General features: G+C 56.2%; 3 protein-coding genes across 7 annotated transcripts; 2 read left to right on the top strand and 1 right to left on the bottom strand.

Moving 5' to 3' along the window:
• Position 1: 1 nt before the first annotated feature.
• On the bottom strand, positions 2–9559 carry RHEX (regulator of hemoglobinization and erythroid cell expansion). Of its 4 annotated transcripts, none has more exons than XM_048926136.1 (6): positions 5327–8697; positions 3839–3895; positions 3457–3545; positions 2588–2695; positions 2108–2172; positions 2–1840 (listed from the first exon to the last, which is right to left on the bottom strand). In XM_048926136.1, exons 2-6 carry the CDS (start codon positions 3853–3855, stop codon positions 1628–1630), a joined length of 492 nt encoding a protein of 163 aa, XP_048782093.1. In that variant the 5' UTR covers positions 3856–3895; positions 5327–8697; the 3' UTR covers positions 2–1627. The 4 variants fall into 4 exon arrangements, with proteins under 4 accessions (XP_048782093.1, XP_048782091.1, XP_048782090.1 ...); XM_048926134.1 differs by adding an exon at positions 9284–9559 and having other exon boundaries at positions 3–1840; positions 3839–7415; XM_048926133.1 differs by having other exon boundaries at positions 3–1840; positions 3839–7415; positions 7877–8697.
• On the top strand, positions 8509–10812 carry CTSE (cathepsin E). Its single transcript, XM_048926128.1, has 7 exons — positions 8509–8626; positions 9243–9361; positions 9443–9642; positions 9859–9981; positions 10064–10205; positions 10444–10542; positions 10647–10812. Exons 1-7 carry the CDS (start codon positions 8509–8511, stop codon positions 10809–10811), a joined length of 966 nt encoding a protein of 321 aa, XP_048782085.1. The 3' UTR covers position 10812.
• A 3374-nt stretch (positions 10813–14186) lies between these two features.
• On the top strand, positions 14187–17245 carry RAB7B (RAB7B, member RAS oncogene family). Of its 2 annotated transcripts, XM_048926130.1 has the most exons (7): positions 14210–14342; positions 14819–14907; positions 15333–15394; positions 15642–15768; positions 15851–16066; positions 16140–16265; positions 16579–17245. In XM_048926130.1, the coding sequence occupies exons 3-7, from the start codon at positions 15342–15344 to the stop codon at positions 16657–16659; spliced, it is 603 nt and encodes a 200-aa protein (XP_048782087.1). In that variant the 5' UTR covers positions 14210–14342; positions 14819–14907; positions 15333–15341; the 3' UTR covers positions 16660–17245. The 2 variants fall into 2 exon arrangements, with proteins under 2 accessions (XP_048782086.1, XP_048782087.1); XM_048926129.1 differs by lacking the exon at positions 14819–14907 and having other exon boundaries at positions 14187–14342.
• The last annotated feature ends 3556 nt before the right edge of the window (positions 17246–20801 follow it).

Raw genomic sequence — 20801 nt, 5'->3', positions numbered from 1 at the left:
TCGTGGACAATGGCAGGCAGGACTGTCTCCCCTCCTGGTAGCATTGCGTTTCACCAGGAGCTGTGTGCTTCACCCAGAATGTATCACCAGCCTTCTTGTCCTCGTGGATTTTGCTGCTGCATGAGCTGCATCTGCTGTGTGCATCAGGAGATGGAGGCAGCCCACCACCATGTGCAGCTTTCACCTCTCCATGCACTGTGATGCATCCCCATCCACCACCCTGCTCCCCTCCGTGCTCATTACCCAGGCATCTGATGGGGATGCTGCATCAGCACATCTTTTAAGAAAGACCCTTTTATGAGAGTTTTGGGTGTTTGACAGCTGCCAGCAAAGCAGTCTGAGCACAGCAGGAGGCATTGCAGCCACATCTGCTTGAGAGCTCCTTGTAGTCACACTGCCATCTCCCAGCCTCATGGTTTTGCTGGTGGAGCAGCCAATGCAAATGGCTTCCCCCTGCCCTGTGGCTCTGCACGTCCCCAGGGCTGCAGCAGACACGACCGTTGCATTGCATTGCATTGCACTGCATTGCATTGCTCTCTGCAGCATTGCACTGCACCAGGTATTTCCCCTCCGCAGTACTGCAGTGCAGTAGTACAAGCACCCCAAATGCAGCACGGACATCACTGAGGAGATGCCTGGAAGAGCCCTGGCCCACCTCCACCTCATTCAGGCAGATCCTGCCTCCCTCCCACCAGGTTTCTTCTTCCTGCAGTCAGCAGCCATTGCACAGTGCTGCTCTGCACTGCTAAACAGCTGCTGCACATTAAAGAACTGTTCTCAAATCGCTGCTGCTTCTTTTGTCTTATTTAGCGAGGAGCAGAGCACCTGCAGGGCACAGGACCTGGAGGCAGTGGGATTTCTTCGTGTTGTCCCTGCAGCATCCCAGGTGAGCCACAGTCGGTCACACTGAGCTCCAACTGAGGTGGGAGCCACACTCACCCTGGGATGGGCACAGCTCAGGTGGGGAAGATCACCTCCTGCACCCCACACGTTTGCTGCAGGGAAGGTGGAGGGCAGGGAAAATGCAATGCAGGGATTTAGTCATGCACAGATGCCGTAGTCCCATCCTGCTTCTTCCACATCCAGAGATTTAGAGCCCCAGTCATCTCCAGCAGCTGAGAAAGGCAATGCCCACAGTGCCCACCCCAGTGCCAGGTGATGGGCTGATGGGGCCCTGAGGGGGTTCAGCATCAGAGGAAAATGGGCTGCAGAGAGGAGGGATCAGTGTGAGGGCAGGAAGGGTGAAGCCAGTGGATGGAGTGTATTTAAAAGGTTTTTATGACAGCCATCAGCGAAGGAAGCATTATTCACAGGATATGTCAGCCCAATGGAGGGATGGTTTGGAAATGATTGCATTTCCCTCTCTTACCCAAATCCTGCTGGGGGAGCATTTGCTTTCACAAGATGAGAAAACGGCATTCACACACACGTGCAGAGCTTGTGGCAGTCTGAGAAGGAGCGTTTCCCCACAGGGAGGTGTGGGGCAGCCCCACATCACCCCACACCCGCAGCCTCCGACCCCGAAAGATCCCTGGGGGAGCTGCACCATCCCAGGGAATGGCAGCAGCCCTGTGCCAGCAGTGACCTGGGCACAGAGTGGTGGCTGCTGTGGGACCCCAGGGAAGTGTCACAGCTTCACCTCTGTGTACTCGATGGACTTGGATGCCACAGGGCTGGAGCAGGTCCAAAACTCTGCTTTCTTCTTTTTTGGGTCCACGTTGACGTAATCAGCGCCCATCTTTATGTTCTCGTAGTTCCTATCAGAGCCTGACCCCTGGCCTTTCCCCGGGAACAGCACAGATGTGTAGTTGAGGTTTTCCTTTGAGCGGGTTTTCCTTTCCTAGGGGAGCAGGCACAGTGCTGGGTGACACAGCAGCACCTCAGGGTGCCTGCGCCCTGGAACCGAAAAGCACACCGTGCCCTGGCACTGCCATCACCCGTGAGGGCATCCCCCTGTCAGCACTGCATGGGGCAGGGGATAACACCTACAGCTGTACTGCTGCTTATTTTAATACATCTCAATGTCTTTGCCTTCATCGTGCTGCCACGGCTGTAGCAGCTGTGATTGCTTTTGGCAGAGCTCTGCCCGTGGAGCACAGCTCCGTACCTGTGGGTGCACAGAGCTGCTGTCCGAGTCCTCTGAGGTCTCTGAAGACGTCTCGCTGCTCCCTTCTAAATGGGGCATGCATCCCAGAAACGTGTAATCAGGGAGAAAAAGCAATCAGAGAACAGTGTGAGCAGCAGAAGCGGCTGCTTCTGTGCTCCCCATCGTTAGCAGTGACACACACATGGGAATGCTCTCAGCCCAAATAGGCTCACGTACACGGAAGTGAAAAGTGAAAATGCAGATGGCGCAGTGTGATCCCACCCCATCCATCCCCCTGCCCATGAGCAGTGCCCACAGGGAGCAGGAGAGGCCCGAAATGCACACAGCTGCTGCACCCAGTGCATGGCTGCAGACTGCCTGCTCCGCATTGGCACCCGGAGGAGCAGCACTGAGCAGCTCTGGTTAAGCACTGCACAAAGCACAAAGCACAAAGCACAAAGCACAGAGCAATGCATGGCCGTGCTGCAGGATCCCCCTTACCCGTATACTTTGGTTGCTGCACCCCTTCCCCTCCAGCTGAAGAGATGGGTGGTTGCTGGGGCTGTGCTATGGGACCACTGCTCACCTGTGCGCTGCAGCAGTGCCTGTCTGCAATAGTGGGGAGGGGGATCAGCCCTTTGCTGCAGCTCTGAGCCAGCTGCAGCCCCCCCCCCCCCGCATCCCTCCAGTGCCATTTGGGTGCTTTCTCTCCCCTGCAGCTTCCTGCACAGCTCATCCCCGCTCCGCTCCCCAAAGCCAGCAGCTCGGTGCGGGCCGTAGCACAGCAGCAATTATTATTTTGTATTGGAGTGGGCAAATATCTGTCAATTCAATTACTGAGCTGATGAAGTGTGCTTTCTGTTCTCTGCGATGTCAGGCTCCAAAGTCAAATCAGCACATCGGGGACCCTTCCCATGTGTAAGTTCAGAGCTGCTTTGACCCACAGGCCTGGCAGAGCACGCGTTGGGTGCAGATATGGGCAGCATCTCTTTTCCTGCTGGAAATCACAGCTCCATCTGGATTCTGATATTGCAAATCGATTCTGTCAGCGGGGAAACCCCACTGCTCTTCTAACCAGAGCAATAATACAAAATGTTTTTGGAGCAGCATTGCATCCTGGGCTGTGCAACTCCATCACTGTGCATGGCTGCTCTGCTGCGCTGCGATCAATACGGCTCCACATCAGTGCTGAGCAGGGGGGGTCTGATGGGTGCAGGGGTGCCCAGACCCAGTGCCCCATAGCAGGAGAGAGAATCAGGGCTGGACAAGGTGCTGGGGGTGCCTCGGGGATGGGGGTGCTGAGGCTTTGGGCAGATCCCTTTCCTTCTCTGAGCTGAGGGATGATGGAGGAGCTCAGGGTGGTGCGTTACCTATTTTCCTGCTGAGCATGATGTAAAGCAGCAGCAGGAGCAGAGAGCTGAGCAGCAGGGTCACAGCTGAGGTGGCAACAGGCACCCACCTGAATGGGAGAAAAGGATTTTGCCCAAATGAAAGAAATATCGGAATTACTTGAAATCTTTCGGCATCGCTTTGGCTGACGTGGCCTCCAAGTCTGCTCAGCCCAAAGTTTGCCAGCAGAGGTTTTGGTTTTGCTTTTCATTCTTAGCGCCCCGGGCTCCACACCCTTCATTCTGGGGTCCCATCCCAAGAAGGGATTTTGAAAACCCCAAGCAGCAGTGATGCAGAGGGCTCCCACCGACCTTCAGCCCAGACCCCAAGCCCCAGCTGTGCCATGGGCCGTGCAGCACTCACCACTCACAGTGCTCCATCTCCGTCGTCACTGTGGTGCCAGCAACGTCCCTGAGGTTCCTGGAGACAGACAGACAGACACAGGCAGCCCCACACACCCCTATGCTCAGCCTTTCCCCTGCCCTCATCCCCTCATCTCTATCTGCTCCCAGCACGGAGCTTTAGGGCTGATAACAGCGCCATTGCCACCAGCTGCAGTGCATCCTCCTTTCTTTAATCCTCTTTCACATTTCTTCACTTTTTTTTTTTCTTTTAATCCACAAAAAAATACTCAATAACTCTCATCTGGAGGCAAAAATAAATCGTAGGAGAAAGTAACCAACAGGCAAAGCTGTGCTTGATGCTTCACTGCCGCCCGCCGGGCACCTGGGAGAGGATTTTCCAAGTGCTGCAGGAAATCATTTGCTCCAATCCCATTGCAAATGGAGGCATGCACTTCCCTTTAACTGCGCTTGAAACACCTCGGATTTCATTGTAGGTGAGTGCCTCAATCCTGCTGAAGCTGTCAGGACTTAAAGCACTGCAGATGATACGTGTGCCTGAAGCGGGCTCCTTGGCTTGAGATTTTTGGCTGTACTGCTTGGGGATTTATAATGAAGGACAGCAACCAAGAGCCTTCATTTCGTGAGTGCTCACTCACAAAAAAGTGCCCTCAGTTTTCGTGCAGAGGTATCTTCAGCTAAAGCTTAGAGATGGTGATTAAAGGAGCCATAATGATGTGAGCGATAAACGCAGATCGACGGAGCCAAGGCCCATCCATCCCATGGGCCAAAAGCCCAAAGATGTATTTCCAAGAGTAAAGCATCACAATGGCATCGTTCCCCTGCACCGTTCCACTTACCCAACCCTTGGGCACCTGCTGAGCTAGGAGTCCATGTCTTGCCAGGACTTTCCCCCTTCCTTATTGATCTGAGCTCACCCCAAATATCCTCCTCAAATGGCCGCCGTTTGAGTGGCTCATTTCCTATTTTGGTGCAGGAGATTGCTGCAGCAGCAGATAGCAATCTGAGAATTGAACTGCTTAGAAGGAAACAGCAAAGCAGGACCCAAACCCAAACACCAGCAGCAAGCAGCTTCTTTGCTGGGGTGCATTGAGATGGAAGAGATTACGCACAGATGCGCCTTGAAATACCTATTTTGCAGATAAGGGCTGCAGCACATGTACTTTTTTGGTGTCTCAGGGGCTGTGAGCCCCCTCCTGCCCACCCCCAGGGTATTAACCCCATCTATAGCAAGATGCCCCATTGCACTCAAGGTTTGTAGAGCGCTCGGCTGGTTGAGCTGCGAGTGCAAGATGTCTGCGCTCAATCTGAAGGTAAGCAAACCCACGGCGTTGCCCCAGATGACTTCAAACCTATTCCTGCCTGACCTCAGCACTTAGTTTTAGCTATAGAGCTCAGCACAGCACAGAGCACAGCACAGCCCCAGCACAGCCCTGTGCTGCCCATCACCACACGGAGCGCGGCACGTTGGGCGCCCATTGGGTGTTACCTGGGGTGCAGAGACCTCCGTGTGTCCGTCCTGCCTTCGGGGCACAGAGCAAATGGATGGGATGCTCTGCAGAGGTCAGGGATGTTTCTGGAGCATTTTTGGTGGATGTTTGACTGCAGCTGGTGCAGCAGTGCTCACTGACTGGGCGCCGGATGCGGTCTCGCTTTGCCCCCAGAAGTGATGGCACCGGGTTCCATGACGCTTGCATTCACTCATTTAAATATTTTGGGGTGTTTCTCTGCTGTAGGTTGGGCCCTAGGCTGGGAAAGCTGCAGCCCCACACAGCTCCCACCGGCCAACTGCACCATGTGCTCCCATGGGCAGCTTTAACACAGGGAGAAAATGTTGCTCCACTGCAAGCAGGGCACACAGAACAGCTCTGGGGGTAAATGCTCCATGTGAGCCCCCATGAGCCCCATCACCAGCAGGTGAGGAGGTTGAGCTGGGCTTCCAAGAGCTGTTGGGTGATTCCATTGGGTCTCAGCCTTCACCCATCAGCTGCTGCTGTTGTGGGTAAATATTTAGCTGGAGTTTGGTTGTTTATCGCTCTCCGAAATAAAAATATTTATTTTTTTCAGCGCTGCTGTTACAGGGTTTTACTCTTTCTGTGATATGCAAACAGATTAGCAGGTGGGAGATGGATTTGATAATCAGAGCAAAAAGGCTTTTCAGAAGGTGATGCTCGGGTACGATGTGAATCACTGGTTGCTAATAGTGGAAGTGGCTGAAGGAAAGGAAATACAGAGAAGAAAAAAGAATGCAGATAACCTATTTTTAGCTTGAGAGCAGCTTTCTTGTAATGAGTCAGGTGCCATAAATGGAGCTGAGGGGAGGTCGCTTCCCATCCACAGCGCATCCCTGTTCCCTGTGGCCATTCCAGCTCTGACCCAAGAAGGGATCTTTTCCAGTGCCAAACGTGGAGCACTCAGCCCATGCTCCCCAGCACACAGCCTGAGGGCAGGAGGGGTTTATTATGGGATTTCCAGTGGATAAGTCACATCTGGAGCAGTGGATGTGCTGCTGTGCCTCCTCGGCTGCGGATGGCTTTTGGCTGATCCTCCCCTTGCTGCAATTATTTTCCTTATAGGAAGGGTTGCTTTTTTTCTAATCCTTTTACATCCCACATATTACTGGGACAAGGAAGGAGGATGCATGGAACTGTAGGGAAAGATGTATGAAACAGTGTTTAAAATATGATAGGGGTGACTTTGTGCAAGGGCTGCTCAGTGGAAAGGCTGCAGCTGCCAGCCTGGGTGCAGGGATGTGGGGACACACAGAGGATCTGCTCCTGGCCTGGGATCCAGCCCAATGTTAGCAGAACCACCCATCCATCCCATTGCAGAGCATTCCAGGTGACTGCTGTGCATTTACGGACCCCTCAGTGCCGGTTGCTTTGCCATTAATTAAATAAGATTAAATAAAACAGTCTAACCACAATAAATGGGAAATTGATTAGCGCTGCGCTAGGGGTAGAAATGCTGTTAATAACGTGAGTGCTGCTCACATCTCTCCTCGTGGCATCCATCATCAGTTGTTGCAGGGCCACAAACATGGGAAACAACCACAGGAAGACAAAGCCTCAGCAGCAGATAGGAGTTGTGTTTGTTCATTAGCATCCTTTATTTGCATTCTCAGATGCTTAATGAGATGACTGTCCAGTATTAAACAGAAACCACTGGGGAAGAACCCATCAGTGGCTGTAAGGCAACATGTAACTGTTCCTAAAGCAAAGCAGCTTTTGCCAATCCCGTGCTTCGATGACAAAAAGCAAAGCTGCAGATTCCTGAGCAGCTCATCAAGGCTAATGAGATCTTTGCCTTTTTGAGGCAGCTCGGCACCATCTGAACGTCCCCTTCCTGCAACCCCAGCAAAAAAAACAGGGATGGGGAGGAAAAAAACAGCGGGGGTGCCCACAGGTCCCCCATTACCCACCCCACGTACAGCCCCACGTGGCCCAGCCCCTCGTCCTCCCCAGCAACCCGGCTCTCTGACCTGACCGAGAGGTGCCCAGTGATTCATTGCCACAGCCAAAGCCCAGTGTTGACACGGAGAGGGGCGTTATCGCTGATAGCGCGGGGCGAGGGTGTACCTGTTGGTATAAGAACCACCTCGCCGTGCAGCCCTGCACCGCCGCCATGCACAGCCTTCTCCTCCTCCTCCTCCTCCTCCTCGCCGTGCTCTGCCTCGCTCCATGCAGCGGCTTGAAGAGGTAAAGGGGATCGCAGGGTGCTGGGGGTTTCCCAGGGGGGGGGAAGCGCTGCTATCTCCCACACAGGAGGTGAGGACGCAGCTGAGGGTTGCATCAGCACTGGGAGATGCTTGGGGTGGGTGCAGAGGCGCAGGGACTGCAGCATCCCGAGCCCTGTGCCCATGCAGTGATGCAGACCCGTGCTCTGCAGGGTGACCCTGACGCGGCACCGCTCCCTGCGGAAGTCGCTGCGGGACCGTGGGCAGCTCTCCCAGTTCTGGAAGGCCCACAGGCTGGACATGGTGCAGTACACACAGGACTGCTCTCTCTTCGGGGAAGCCAACGAGCCCCTCATCAACTACCTGGATGTGAGTGCAGTGGAGTTGGTGGCAGCCCGGAGCGTCCTGAAAGATTGCTGTGCTGCATGAGTGCTCCTGAACGCCCAAATCCTTCTCAAATAAATCTGCTCCCGCGCAAGGAACGAGCTGCAGCATGCCTGGGATGGTGGCTGCCTGCGCCCGGCTGCTCCTTTTGTTCCTGCAGATGATGCTGAGCACAAACAAGGCAGCGTGTTCGATGCCAGCCCTCCCCCTGCTTGTTCTGTGCTACCCACCCAGGCCCCAGGAGCCAAATCCCCCTCCATCTGCAGCAGCAGAGAAGGCCTCTGCGCAAGGGATGCACGGGCAGAGGCAAAAGGGGTCTCCAGAGCTCTGTGTATTGTTTGCATCTCTATGCTGGGAAGTACAAGGGGACCCTATCTTGCAGCCCTGCGGGAAGAGGCTCGTGCCCACACCCACCATCCTGCCTTTGTTTTCAGCTTGCACTTCTGTTCCTTAAATATTTGGCTTCTCTATTCCCTCCGCACAATGCAGCCCAGGCAGACAAACGCTTCACAATGCAGCCATCCTCACACTGTTCCCTATTCACCCCACACACAGCCAGGGTGCTTTGAGGCTCCAGTGGCCAACAACAGCCTCTGCTCTGCCTTTCCCAGATGGAGTACTTTGGGCAGATTTCCATTGGGACCCCACCGCAGAACTTCACGGTGATATTCGACACGGGTTCCTCCAACCTCTGGGTGCCATCCATCTACTGCACCAGCAAAGCCTGCAGTGAGTAGGGGATCCCTGAACGAGTCAGACTGTGCAAAGCGGCCCCAGTGGGGCCATGGGGTCAGAGCAGCAGCAGGATGCAGGAGGTGCAGTGTTTGCACTCTGCATGGGGTGCAGTGGGGATAGGAGCAGCGTGGGTTTATTTGCTCAGCAGCAATCACACCACGGGGACCCGGTACCATCGGCCCATGGGAGATATCAGCCAGGATCTTTGGGCCATTCTTATGGGAGGGCCTTTGAGCAAACAAGGAGAGATTATAGCACATAATGCGGATGGTCAGCGAGGAGCTGAGTGGCAGGAACAAGGCAGGCACAGAGACCACAGTGCTGGGCTGGGTGCCCGGGGTTGGGCTGGGGACAAGTGCTGTGCTTGTTTGAGCTCCCAGCACTGCAGCACATCACGCAGCATTGCCCTGCAAAGCACAAAGGGGTTGGGGATCAAAGCCACAGCACAGCCTGCAGTGATGGGCTGCAAGAATCGCTGTCTGTGCTTTGGGAATAGCACTGACGATCGTCGTCTCTCACTGAATACTGCACAAGCTCACCCTTCCCCCCAGCAAAGCTCCCCAAAGCACCCCTACGTGCCCATTTTTCTGGCAAGCTGCTCTCTCCCCAGTCAATCACGCCCGCTTCCAGCCGTCACGCTCCAGCACCTACCAGGCCTTGGGTCTCCCCATCTCCCTCCAGTATGGGACCGGCAGCCTGACTGGCATCATCGGCTCTGATGATGTCACCGTGAGTCGCATTCGGGTCGTCTGCTCTGAGTCGTGACACGGGATGTCCCAGAGCCATCAATGAGCCCCGTCCATCCCACAGGTGGAAGGCATGACTGTGTGCAATCAGCCCTTTGCAGAGAGCGTCAGCGAGCCGGGAAAAACCTTCCAGGATTCAGAATTTGATGGGATCCTGGGGCTGGCGTACCCCTCGCTGGCTGTGGATGGGGTCACCCCTGTCTTTGACAACATGATGGCCCAAGATCTGGTGGAACTGCCCATCTTCTCTGTCTACATGAGCGCGTAAGGATGTGGTTCTGGTGCAGGTGTTACTTTTAGGGAGCAGCAGGATGGCAAGGAGGCTTTTTGGAAGCGTGCTGAGCATCACAGAGCTCAGACCATACCACAGTGAGGCTTAAAACCCTGAGCATCTGTGGGAAGCATAGGGGTATCAATCCACATTTTTTTTTTAAGATGGAAAAGGAAAATAAATGGCTCACATCCCCCCCCTTCCTCCAGGAACCCGGACTCCTCCTTGGGTGGAGAAGTGCTCTTTGGAGGCTTTGATCCCTCCCGCTTCCTGGGCACCCTGCACTGGGTGCCAGTCACAGTGCAGGGCTACTGGCAGATCCAGGTGGACAAGTGAGTGGGGCTGGGCAGCGTGGGGGTTTGGGGTCCCTTCCAGTTATCCCCAGTGCTCCCCATCTCTTGCACCTTCCCACAGTGTGCAGGTAGGGGGGACGGTGGCTTTCTGTGCCAATGGCTGCCAGGCCATCGTGGACACCGGCACGTCTCTGCTCACTGGTCCCACCAAGGACATAAAGGAGATGCAAAGATATATTGGTGCCACACCTATGGATGGTGAGGTGAGAGCGAGGGGGGAGAGCAGGGGCAAAGCCCTGGGGATGGGCACTGCAGGGAGGAGTGCTGCAAAGGATACCCGAAGGAGGGTAGCACTGCGTGCTGTGGCACTGAGGCAATCACAGCAGAGATTTTCTGCATTCATTGCTGCCCATGTTTTCACGTCAGTAATACGGCCAAGGTGGTGGTGGGGGAAGGGGAATGCACAGTGCTGGCATGTGAGCCATCCCCATTTTCTTGCAGTACGTCGTGGACTGCAGCCTCCTGAGCTCGATGCCCATCGTCACCTTCACCATCAACGGGATCCCCTACACGCTCTCTGCCCAAGCCTACACCCTCATGGTACCCACAGCTCCCACCTGCTGGGTTCCCAGGACCCCAAATCCCCCTTCTTTCTCCTTCTGTGTGCTCTTGGGTTGACCCCAGCATCACTGTTCTCCCTGCAGGAGCAAAGTGACGGCATGGACATCTGCCTCAGCGGCTTCCAGGGTATGGATGTCCCCCCTCCTGCTGGACCCCTCTGGATTTTGGGTGACGTTTTCATCCGACAGTATTATTCCGTCTTCGACCGTGGAAATAACCGGGTGGGCTTCGCGCCCGCTGCCCCTTAGGGCTGTGAGTCCTATGGGGTGGGAGGGAAGTGGAGCCGCCGGGTTGCGGCCATGGCCACGAGTGGGGCAGGAGCTGCTCAGCGCCATGGGGATGGAGAAGAAGTCCCCAAGCCGGGGAGTGCAGAGCACACAGAGGTTCACTCCGTGCCGAGGAGTGCACACAAAATGCCTCGGGCGGCCCTGCGGAGCACGCCCTGCAGATTGTCATGTTTTTGAACACGGCTCAATAAATGCTTTGGTAAAACAGAACCCGGAGTGGTTGCCATTCCTAAAGCAGTGATCCTGCACGTCTCTGCTGCCCCAGTCTGTGTCCTCCTTCCCGTGCACCCTCAGTGCTGACTGTGCTGGAGTGAGCTGCAGGAGGAGACCGCGCTGTTCATTTGGTCTGGAGGCTCGGCCTTTGTGGTCTCTCACTGGGATTTCTGCAGTGAAAGAAGTGGAAAGTTTGCTCAGAAAGCCCCGGGAGGTGGATCTGGGCAGGGCAGGGGCTGGGAGGGCAGAGCTCAGCAGCAAAATGCACGGCTTCAGCAGGCTGAGCTGCCACCAACAAATGAGGAGATCATTAGGAGAGCGAAGAAACCCCCCGGCTCTTTCTGTGCCACAAAACTCCCCGCACAGCAGGTGACTTCCAGCAGATTTTCCTTCAATCCCCCGAGGAGCTCTCAAAGGACTGTGGTTTGTGGGTGCACAAAGACACAGAGCTGTGTGCTGCCAAATCTCTGCAGCCAGCACAGTGGGCTGGGGGCTTCAAGGGTCTCAGGGAGCTGCATCCCTCCCCAGGAGCCACCGCAGCGCATGTGATTGCTGACAGTGCAAGGGACGTGGGTGATGCTTGGTGGCTCATGCATGATGCATCCTGAGCACAAGGGGAAGTGCACAGAAGGGTTATTTTTATCCATGGCTCTGCACAGCTTGCCTTGTTGCTGCGGGGCTGAGCTCAGAGCAGGGCTGGGGATGGGGTGCTCAGATCCCCCTGCAGCAATTCCAGAGGAGAGCTGAATGGTCACTGCAAAGCTCAGAGCTGGAAGTAAACAATTCCAGGCTTTGGATTTCTGTTTGCCACAAAAGGAAATATCTGCCTTACTTCAAAACACTGATTGTACTGCTGACCAGCATATGGTTTCTGTAACTGTTTGCTGTATTGACATCACCTTTCGCCGTGCTTCACCCAGGCATCGTGCAGATAAGGTGCAGGGGCAGCTGGACAAAGGTCTGCTCTCCTCCTGCAGCTCCTGACAGCTTAACACTTTGCACACCACAGTGCTGCTGAGCATTGCAGGATCTGCCCATCACCGCAGCCATGGGTGGGGAGGGGGGCATCCAGCACAGCGAGGGACCACCTGGTGTCCCTAAAGGATGGTGGCACTGCCTGGACCTATCCAGGATCACCCCTCCAGTGCCATCTGCTCCTGGGATCCCAGAGCATCCCATGCCCCCTTGGTGGGCTTCAGAGAAGGGGAAGACAGCAGAGGTGGACAGAGGTCCACAGCTCTCAGCACCCAGCTGATGCTCAGGGGATGTTGCTCCAGCAATATCTCAGTAGGGATCTCCCTCTGTCCCTGGAGAGCAGGAGTAGCTGCACGACTCATAGAGAATACTTTGGTCATCGGGATACTTTTTACTTTCTTCCCCTTCCCTCATTCTGTGGCCTCTGCTTGCTGCAGGGGATGACGTCTCCTCTCTTTGCCCACATGAGTCTCTCCTCTGCCTGCAGCCATCCTGTGCCTCATTGTTTCCCAGCTGCAAGCCCTTCCTCCTTGTCACAGGGCACAAACTCCCACACTTTGCCCATGGAATTGCTGACCACGGGTGAAGCAAGCAGGACTGTAGCTGTGGTTGCAGGAGCTGCTGAGCAGGCAAGGGAGCTGTCAGGGCATCAGCCCACAGCACTGCTTTGTGCTGCACTGCACGAAGATTGCCCCAACTGCTCTGAGAGTGGTGACGAGAGCAGGAGCCCAGGAAAATCCCTTTTCATCAGAAACCACGCAAAAGCAGAGCTGCCACCGGCCCAGGCTGGGCTTCTGATGGGGCTGGGCCCTCCTGCACAAAAGCAGAAGTGGGCATCAGTTGTGGTAACGCAACCACACAGCCCATCTCTGATGACATGGAGACACGGGGATCATCTGACCGGTGAGCATCACCCATTGCCAGGCTGATGGGCACATGGGGAGGAGGAGGACAGACAGATCTGGGGCAACAGACACCACAGAGTCCTCCTGCAAGGGCAAAGGTGAAGCAGCACAAAAGGCAACAAACAGGGACCAGGAGAAGGCAGGAGAGAGCTGCTCTTGGGGAGTGCCATCCACCAGACAGAGAGCTGCCCGCAGGCCGGAGGCTCAGGTGCTTCTCCCACCTCCCCACCACTCCCTGTGCCTGCCCTGTGGGGGAAAGGCAGAGTTTCAGGCCAAACAGGTCCCAAAATTACACCTGGGAAGGAGGAGGAGAGTTTGTCCTGCTGAGCACGGAGATCTCTTAGATCCCACAAGGAGCATCTGCAGATAGAAGGGGCAGCAGGGTCAGGGCTGTCCTCTGACAGAGAGCACGTGAGGCTGCAAATGGGAAGCTCCAGCCTTGCTGAGCATGAATCACTGCTGGGCTGTGACCAGGAACACCTCCTGAATTCACCCTGGTGCTGGGGACAGCCAACAAGCAAAGCAAAAAATGAGTACAGGCAGCAGAAATGCAGCAGCCTGTGGCTGCCGTTCATGGTGAGGGAGGCTGGGGGTTCACAAAAGAGGGCGGGGAAGCTCTGAATCCTTCTGCACCCCTGGCAAACGCTCAGCACCTGCCCCTGCATGCCTGCATCGCTCCCAAGCACTGCTCCTACCGCCAAGCACAGCTCTGCAGACGTGGCACTGGGAGTTCTTGCGATGTCTCTGCAGCACACACCTCACACTGGGTGCCGATGCTCATGGGGAGATGTCTCAGTGCTTGGGAGCGGCTGCGTGCTCCCGCGCTCAGTAGATCTGTTTTGCTGAGCGAGGAGAGCGAGAAAATCCTCCTCGTGTGCTGCGCGCGTTCTGCTCCAGGAGCTGCCGCCGAATCTGAGCGTAGGGCTCCTAATGTCATCGTCCCCATCTTCCGGGCTGTGCATGGGATGGCAGCGCACATGTGGGCGCTGGCTGAGCGTGAACACGGCACGGCCAGCAGGGCTGCGAACGCTGCTGCTCCGGACCTCGCCTGCCTACGAAAGAGCCGCAAAGAGCCCCTGAGATGGGGGAGCGGACCGTTGCAGCCCCCCGCTCCTTCCAACCCCACCGCGCTGCTCAGCAGAGCAACCGAGCAAAGTCCGCGCTGGTTTCCGTGCAATAAAGCGATGCTGAGCGCCACGATCCAGCCCAGCCCCGCAGAACCACCGCCCGCCCCGCTGCTCCCGGCCCCTTCGTGCTGATGTCACGGCGCGGGGGAACGCAGCCGCCCTCCCTCGAGCAGAAGGAACCAACGCTGGGGCCAACGCCGTTTCCTGCTCCTCCTCTGGCTCTTCCCGAAAGAGCTCCGCACCTCCGGCCCGGGAGGACGATGCCTCAACAGGTGGGTGCGCAAACCTCAGACCTCTTCGGAGCAAAGCTTTGGGATACGCATGGGGCGGGATATAAAACTGCCGGCCCTGGGAAGGCTGGCACGGGGACAAGGAGGGCTGGGTGAACTTTGGCACGGGGCTCGGTGAGCATCGTGGATGGGGAGGGTGGGAAAATTGGGATCCGGGTGGGCGATTCGTCCTGGCGGAGGAAGCGTGGTGCTCACGCCCTGTGTATGGAGAGCTGCGCGGAGCCGGACAACGCATCGGGAAAAAATGCAGGGATTAGCGAGCGCTTCCAGGGCTTCAAGGGCTTCCCTGGCAGAGCAGGGCTGGCGCTGCAGTGCGAGCAGCGCTGGGGGGGAGGGATGGAACTGCGCGCTGTCCCGGCTGGGGAGGGGGTGCTGCTGTGCTCAGGGCTTGGTGCTCGCTGGGACTGTGCAGAAATCCAAAGCAAAACCCCAGCTCCTGTTTCGGGCTCTTCCTACAGGTGCTGAAGAGGCAGCAAAGGGCTCAAGTCCCTGACACGGGCATTGCCCTCAGCAGTGATTATTAACCAGGACTGAAGCTGTCACCGAGGTCACATCTCCCCCACAAGCTCCTGCCTTTCAGAGTGCTCCTGAAGTGCTCAGAGCAGCCAGGAACGCCACCCAGCCACGATCTCCTTTCATAAATGCAATTCCCCCCTCCCTGTTCATCAGGTTTATGAGCAGGGAGTTGCACTTCAGAAGCAGACAGAAGGGCTGGGAGGTTTCTCACGGCAGGCTTTCACATGGCAGCATGTCCAGGCGTGCTGTGGCACTGGGGAGCAGTCCCAGGTGGTGATGTGGGCTGGGCTGGCACAGGGGGTTCTGCTCCCAGCGCTGCTCCTGGCACAGCTCAGTTCACATCCTGTGGTGCTGGGGGGAGCAGGGGGGGCTGCAGGGGCTGACAGCTGCTCCTGACCTCCAGCAATGGTTGTCCCTTTGCCAGTGCTCAGTGTGTGACTCTTCTTGTCCCCGCAGGGCCCATCCATGGACGCCAGCAAAAAGGTGGATCTGAAGATCATTATCATAGGAGCTCTGGGGTAAGGAGCCACATGGATCCCTGGGGCTGCTGAGTCTCTCTTTGCTTTTAAGCAGTGCAAAATCCTTCTAAACACTGTATGCTGCCCAAACCCCACGCTGTCCTTGCAGGGGGGGCAATGGGGGAACCCCATGCATGCCCCAGTCCGGGATCCTATGGGCGCACGGCCTTCATGCTGGCTGCACCCAACCCCTCAAGCCTGGCTCTGCAGCTTACAGCCCTCACCTGTGTTCCTTCCATCCCACCAGTGTGGGCAAAACCTCCCTCCTGCACCAATATGTGCACAAGACCTTTTATGAAGATTACCGCACCACGCTGGGCGCCAGCATCCTGACCAAGGTCGTCGCAGTGGACAAAACCCCCCTGAAGCTGCAGGTGAGGCACTCTGCTGCCCTGCCCCCGTGACACCCGGGTCCCCAAATGCCTGTTGGTGTGTCTGTACCTTTCTCTGCCCTAGATCTGGGACACGGGGGGACAGGAGAGATTCAGGTCCATGGTGTCGACTTTCTACAAGGGCTCTGATGGATGCATGCTGGCCTTCGATGTGACAGACAGGGAGTCCTTTGAGTCCCTGGACAATTGGAGAGATGATTTCCTGGAGAAGGTCATCCCGAGGGATCACGATTTCCCCATGGTCGTGTTGGGGAACAAAATAGACCTCTGTGACCGGGAGGTAGGGGTGATGGGGAGCACGGGGACAGCAGGCAGTGTCCATGCAGGGCTGGGACATGAATCCCATCCTGCAGGTGCCCAAAGAGCTTGCCTCCTCCTGGTGCAAGGAAAAAGACATCCCTTACTTCGAAGTCAGCGCCAAGAACAACATCAACGTGGCACAAGCTTTCGAGACGCTCGCCAAGCAAGCCCTGACCACGGTGAGCACTGCCTGCTCCGTGCAGCCATCTCTAACAAGTCGGGAAGGAGCAAGAATCGCTGTCGCTCTGCTCACGGTGTGCCACCACTGTCCTCTAGCGGCCGTCCTTCGTGTCCCCGTGTCGCCGATGGGGCGGTGGCTCCGCTCCGAGCCGCGTGCCTTTTGCCTGGATTTTGTCCTTACCCACAAACTGGGAGCGAGCCTGCGCTGCTTTCTCCTTGGCTCTCATTCATCTGCTTGTGCTCAGGCTGAGGCAGCTCCGCTCATCATTTCCCTTCTCTGTATTGTTTGTTTTTTGTTTTTTTTTTTTTCAGTATAAAGGGATTTACGAGAGTTATTTAACCGACTCCATCAAGCTCACTCCTGAAGACAAACCCACCAAGAGATGCTGCTGAGTCCAGCACCGGAGCTGTGCTGTGATCTGCACACGTGGCTGAGCATCCCATGCACCCTGATGCTGTGATGCCAACGCTGGGATCCTGCCTGGGGCTCCGTGTGCCCTGGCTGTGCCAGGGCTCTGCCTCAGGCCTCGATACGAGATGGTCGGTCACCTCCTGATGCGCCCAGGCTGGGCTGTGCACCCAGGTCCTGCTGCTTGGATCTGTTCTCCCAAATCAGCCACCAAGGCACAGTGACCCTTGGTGAGCTCTGTTCTCCACTCACCTGGCACCCAAACAGGGGTGTCCCTGCGGTGCCAGCAACCCTACAGTAACGGTGCCAGGATGCTGGGCAGTGCCTTTGGAGCATGGGACATCCTCCAGAGCATCGCTGGGTGACTGCAGCCTTTGCCATGCACAGACCCCACAGCTGCTGCCAGGAGAGGAGAGGGGCCACTGGGTGGCACACAGCTCTGAGAGCACTGCATCCCCCCAGGCTCAGCTGCTGCGCCCATCACCGCCCTGTGCCTCAGTTTCTCCCACTCTGTAAAACGTCTTCCATTTCCCACCTCGTTGATGAGGAGCCTCTGCAAAGCACTTTGTCAGGGATTTTCTTTTTTTTTTTTTTTTTCCTAAGAAAATTAAATATTTCCTTTTTATTTCTACGTTTGGTTGCAAAGTGTTCTGACAGCACAGGGAGGGATCTGAGGTTGCAAAGCCCTGCGTCAGGAGCTGGGAGGAGAATTGCTTTTGGGAGTCATTTATTGCTTTGTTTTGGTTTTTTTCCTGTGCAAATTTTGAAGAGAAGTCACCCAGGGCACACAGTGGCATGGCCTTGGTGGAGCAGCTGTCAGCAGAGGGAGCCCGAAGGGAGCTGCACTCACTGCACTTAGGGCATAGCTCAGCTTCTGATGGGGCACCTTCCAGCAGCTGCACTGGGACACAGCCCAGGGCTGGGGCAGGACAGCCTGATGGCTGCAGCCACCTCCTGCCACCATCCCATGCCACCTTTCTTGCTGCATCACGAGCTGTCAGAACATGGAGAGATGCCTCCCTGTCCCCAGCACGCACCCTGCCTTGTGCCCACTTGTGGAGGTCTCCACATCAGGGCCTCCTGCATCCTCCAGGCTCATTCCCGCAGGAGCTGTGCTCAGCATCACCCTCCCCTTTCCCTTTGCAACATCACCAGTGCAGCTGTTCCCAGCCAAGCAATGCCCACCCATGGCTGTGACATCAGTGTCAGCACTCCGTGTGCCTGCTGTGTACAGGAGACAGCAGGGCAGAGTGAAACCCGAGCACAGGTTGGGCATGGGGTGCTGAGGGTGCGGGGGCCCCAGCTCTGCAGTTCACCTGCCAGGCTCCAGCAAGGCATGCAGAAGTGTTCCATCTCCTCCTTACGCAATGCTCTCAGCCTGTTTATTTGGGCACCAAGCCGGGGAGAGGATTTGTCCCTTAATATTCAGAGGAGAAGGGCATTAACTATTTCCTCCCCCACGCTGTTTTTATCTGTGCCCCCAAAACAGACAGACAAAGGCCCCGTCCCACAGCTGGCTGTGCTGCTGCCTGTCTGCAGTGAGATCAGAGCCCAGCATCACCCATGGGGTGCAGCACCCAGCCCTGTGCTGTGCATCACTCCAGCTGCAGCTCACCCTGCTTGCAGTGGCCAGATGTGGTTCAGATGTGGCCTGGGAGATGGAGAAGCAGGGAGAGAAGGGCTGTTTTGGAGGTAATGGACTCCAGCTCAAGGGGATGGAGAACAGCAGGGTGTTTGCTGCAGCTACAGACCACACACAGCTCCCCAAGATTTGGATTGTTGTCCTTTCTGAACTAACCAGAGCCACCCGGACTCAATCATGGGGTCATTCCCTAGCTGTGTGTTGGGTGGTCGGAGCATGCAGCTGCTTCCCACTGCTGTGTGTGCAGAGCAGCTCCTGCAGCACAGCCATGGGATCAGGATGCCCAGGATGGTCGGGGCAATACAGGAGGGTTGGGTGCCCAGGAGGGCTCCAGGAAGACCTGGAGACTCAATGAGGTGGCCGGGCGCCAGGCAGGATGCTGGCAGGAGCCAGCAGAGGTGCTAAGCTGGTAAATCTACCCCACAGCCGAAAGGTGATAAAGGACGGGGGGAGGTTTGTAATGCGTGGGATTAACAAGGTCAGCTCTAGATTTTTTCCCAGGGTGAAAATCAAAGGGAAAAATATTTGCCTTGTGTGACTCAGTGAGTTCCTATGTGGTCGGTGGCACCAGCTCATCCCGGCAGAGCGCCTTGAGCGTGGAGACCGTACAGAAACCAGACCGAACTGAGCTCTGCCCTCACTCCGTTGTGACCCTGCATTGCCATACTTCATGTCAGAGGTTTCCCAGCCCCAATGCTGGGCTCTGTGCTGTGCACCTTGCTGAGCTGCAGGCTCCCCTTCACTGATTGAAGCAGTGCACAAAATTCGGTAGAACGCCCACCTGAGGATGCTAATTCCCAAATGGAAAACCATAGGACAGAGCCTGTCCTTGTGCAATGGTTCTATCCCAAAGCAGAGCCCCATTAGCCCGGAGCTGGGCCTGACTGTATACAGTTTCAACCACTTGAAGATGTTGCAATTGGTCTTAAGACAAACATGATAAACCCCCAGCGTTCAAAGTTACGGGAAACACTTCAAGAGTTTCAGATATGAAAAATGAGGTGATGGCATCAAACTGAGCCTTACCTCTGCCTGCTCCCCATCTGCTGCTGTGCTGGGACCGTGCTCAGCCCCTGAACTGCTCACCCTGCACTGCAGGGCAGCCACTGACACCTGCTAAGGAGGTGGCATGAGGAAGGAGGCAGAGCAAATCATCTCTGATGGCACCATGCACTGCTGATGTTACTAAGTATTTGGACGTCGATTCTTTGCCTCTTTACTCACTACTCCATCATTTCACTTCCAACCAGCCCTCAGCAAAGCCCGCTGCAGGGGACACCAATGGCATTTTGTGGCACTGTGGGCACCACCAGCGATGTGCAATCAGCACGTGCCGTTCCCCATTCCTGAGCTCTGTTGTCCACCTGCTTACAGCACACATTGATGCTTCCCCTTCAAACCCATTCCTCGGGGTCCCCGCAGTGCCCTTTGCTCCCTGTCCTGGCCGTGTGTCTCTTTGGGGTCACACAGGGCCGTGGGTCTCTGCCTGACCTGGGGCCATCTGTGAGGCTGCACGTAGGGAGGATTAGGGGCTGCAGGCAGCGAGGGGATGTGCTGAAGTCAGCAGTGATCCACAGCCCCACACGCCCTTCCCGACACAGCAAAGCACTCCCCGGGTTCCTCCACCTGTGCTCTGCTCCTGGGGCATGAGCTGGAGCTGGAGGATTTTCCTCCCCTTCCACAATTAATGTCAATTTGGCAAAGCAGTTGCAAAAACGCTGAGGGCCGTGCAGGGGCTGAATGACTGCAAGGTTCCCATAAGCGGGCAGCAAGGACTGGTTTCACTGGTGTGAAATCAAGGAAGGGCAGGGACACAGAGCCCCATAGTGCACATCATCAGGATCCTCCTGCCCCAGCTCCACGTGTGTGAGTCTGGGTGCTGGCTTTGGTGCTGGGGGTCACCTCCAGGGGACAGATGTGTACATGCATCGATATACACACCTACATACACGTGGATGTGTCGCTGCTGTCAGATGAGATGCTCATTGCACCCCAACTCCTCTGCTTTTCAGAACAGTCTTGCATGAACCGACGGCCCTGTAGAGCATGGGCAGATGTGACCCACAATGATCTGCAGCCCCGTGGGTGAACCCACCCACACTGACCAAAGGGAACACGCAAAGTGCTTCCTCCTGCTGCCCTGGCAGCACACAGTGCCCCTGGGGATGCCAGCAGCCCACAAGCACCCACTGCTGAGCCTGGCTCAGGGCAGAGCCCCACGCTTCTGCCACAGCTGTCAGGGTAGATTTCATGCGAGTGAAACAACACATGGGCCTGAAATGATTTATTCAGGTTTAAAGGCATGCAGAGCAACAGCCCCAGCTCGCTGCTGGCCTCCTGTTGCTGGAGCTCAGCCATGGGCCTGGCCACGTCCAATCTGCAGCATTCACCGCAGCACCAGCAGGCTGAGCTCCCTAACCAGGGTGACAGGACCTCCAGCACGGCCATCCTCATCCCAAACACCTGAGTACTCCTGAAGACATT

This window comes from Lagopus muta, chromosome 24 (genome assembly GCF_023343835.1).
Source record: "Lagopus muta isolate bLagMut1 chromosome 24, bLagMut1 primary, whole genome shotgun sequence".
Taxonomy (NCBI): Eukaryota; Metazoa; Chordata; class Aves; order Galliformes; family Phasianidae; genus Lagopus; species Lagopus muta.
The sequence above is the reverse complement of the archived record's forward strand: the minus strand, read 5'-3'. Positions and strand labels throughout refer to the sequence as shown.

Bases quoted from the DNA above. Each gene is read 5' to 3' on its own strand.
- RAB7B (XM_048926129.1), top strand. From the start codon at position 14,202: ATGTCACGGCGCGGGGGAACGCAGCCGCCCTCCCTCGAGCAGAAGGAA. The intron at 15,395-15,641 runs GTAAGGAGCCAC...CCATCCCACCAG, and splicing joins ATTATCATAGGAGCTCTGGG to TGTGGGCAAAACCTCCCTCC. The intron at 16,067-16,139 runs GTAGGGGTGATG...CCCATCCTGCAG, and splicing joins TAGACCTCTGTGACCGGGAG to GTGCCCAAAGAGCTTGCCTC.
- RHEX (XM_048926134.1), bottom strand. From the start codon at position 3,963: ATGAGGGCAGGGGAAAGGCTGAGCATAGGGGTGTGTGGGGCTGCCTGT. The intron at 2,173-2,587 runs GTAAGGGGGATC...TGCCCCATTTAG, and splicing joins GCAGCAACCAAAGTATACGG to AAGGGAGCAGCGAGACGTCT. The intron at 1,841-2,107 runs GTACGGAGCTGT...CTGCTCCCCTAG, and splicing joins GCAGCTCTGTGCACCCACAG to GAAAGGAAAACCCGCTCAAA.
- CTSE (XM_048926128.1), top strand. From the start codon at position 8,509: ATGGAGTACTTTGGGCAGATTTCCATTGGGACCCCACCGCAGAACTTC. The intron at 8,627-9,242 runs GTGAGTAGGGGA...CTCTCTCCCCAG, and splicing joins CTGCACCAGCAAAGCCTGCA to TCAATCACGCCCGCTTCCAG. The intron at 9,643-9,858 runs GTAAGGATGTGG...CCCTTCCTCCAG, and splicing joins TTCTCTGTCTACATGAGCGC to GAACCCGGACTCCTCCTTGG.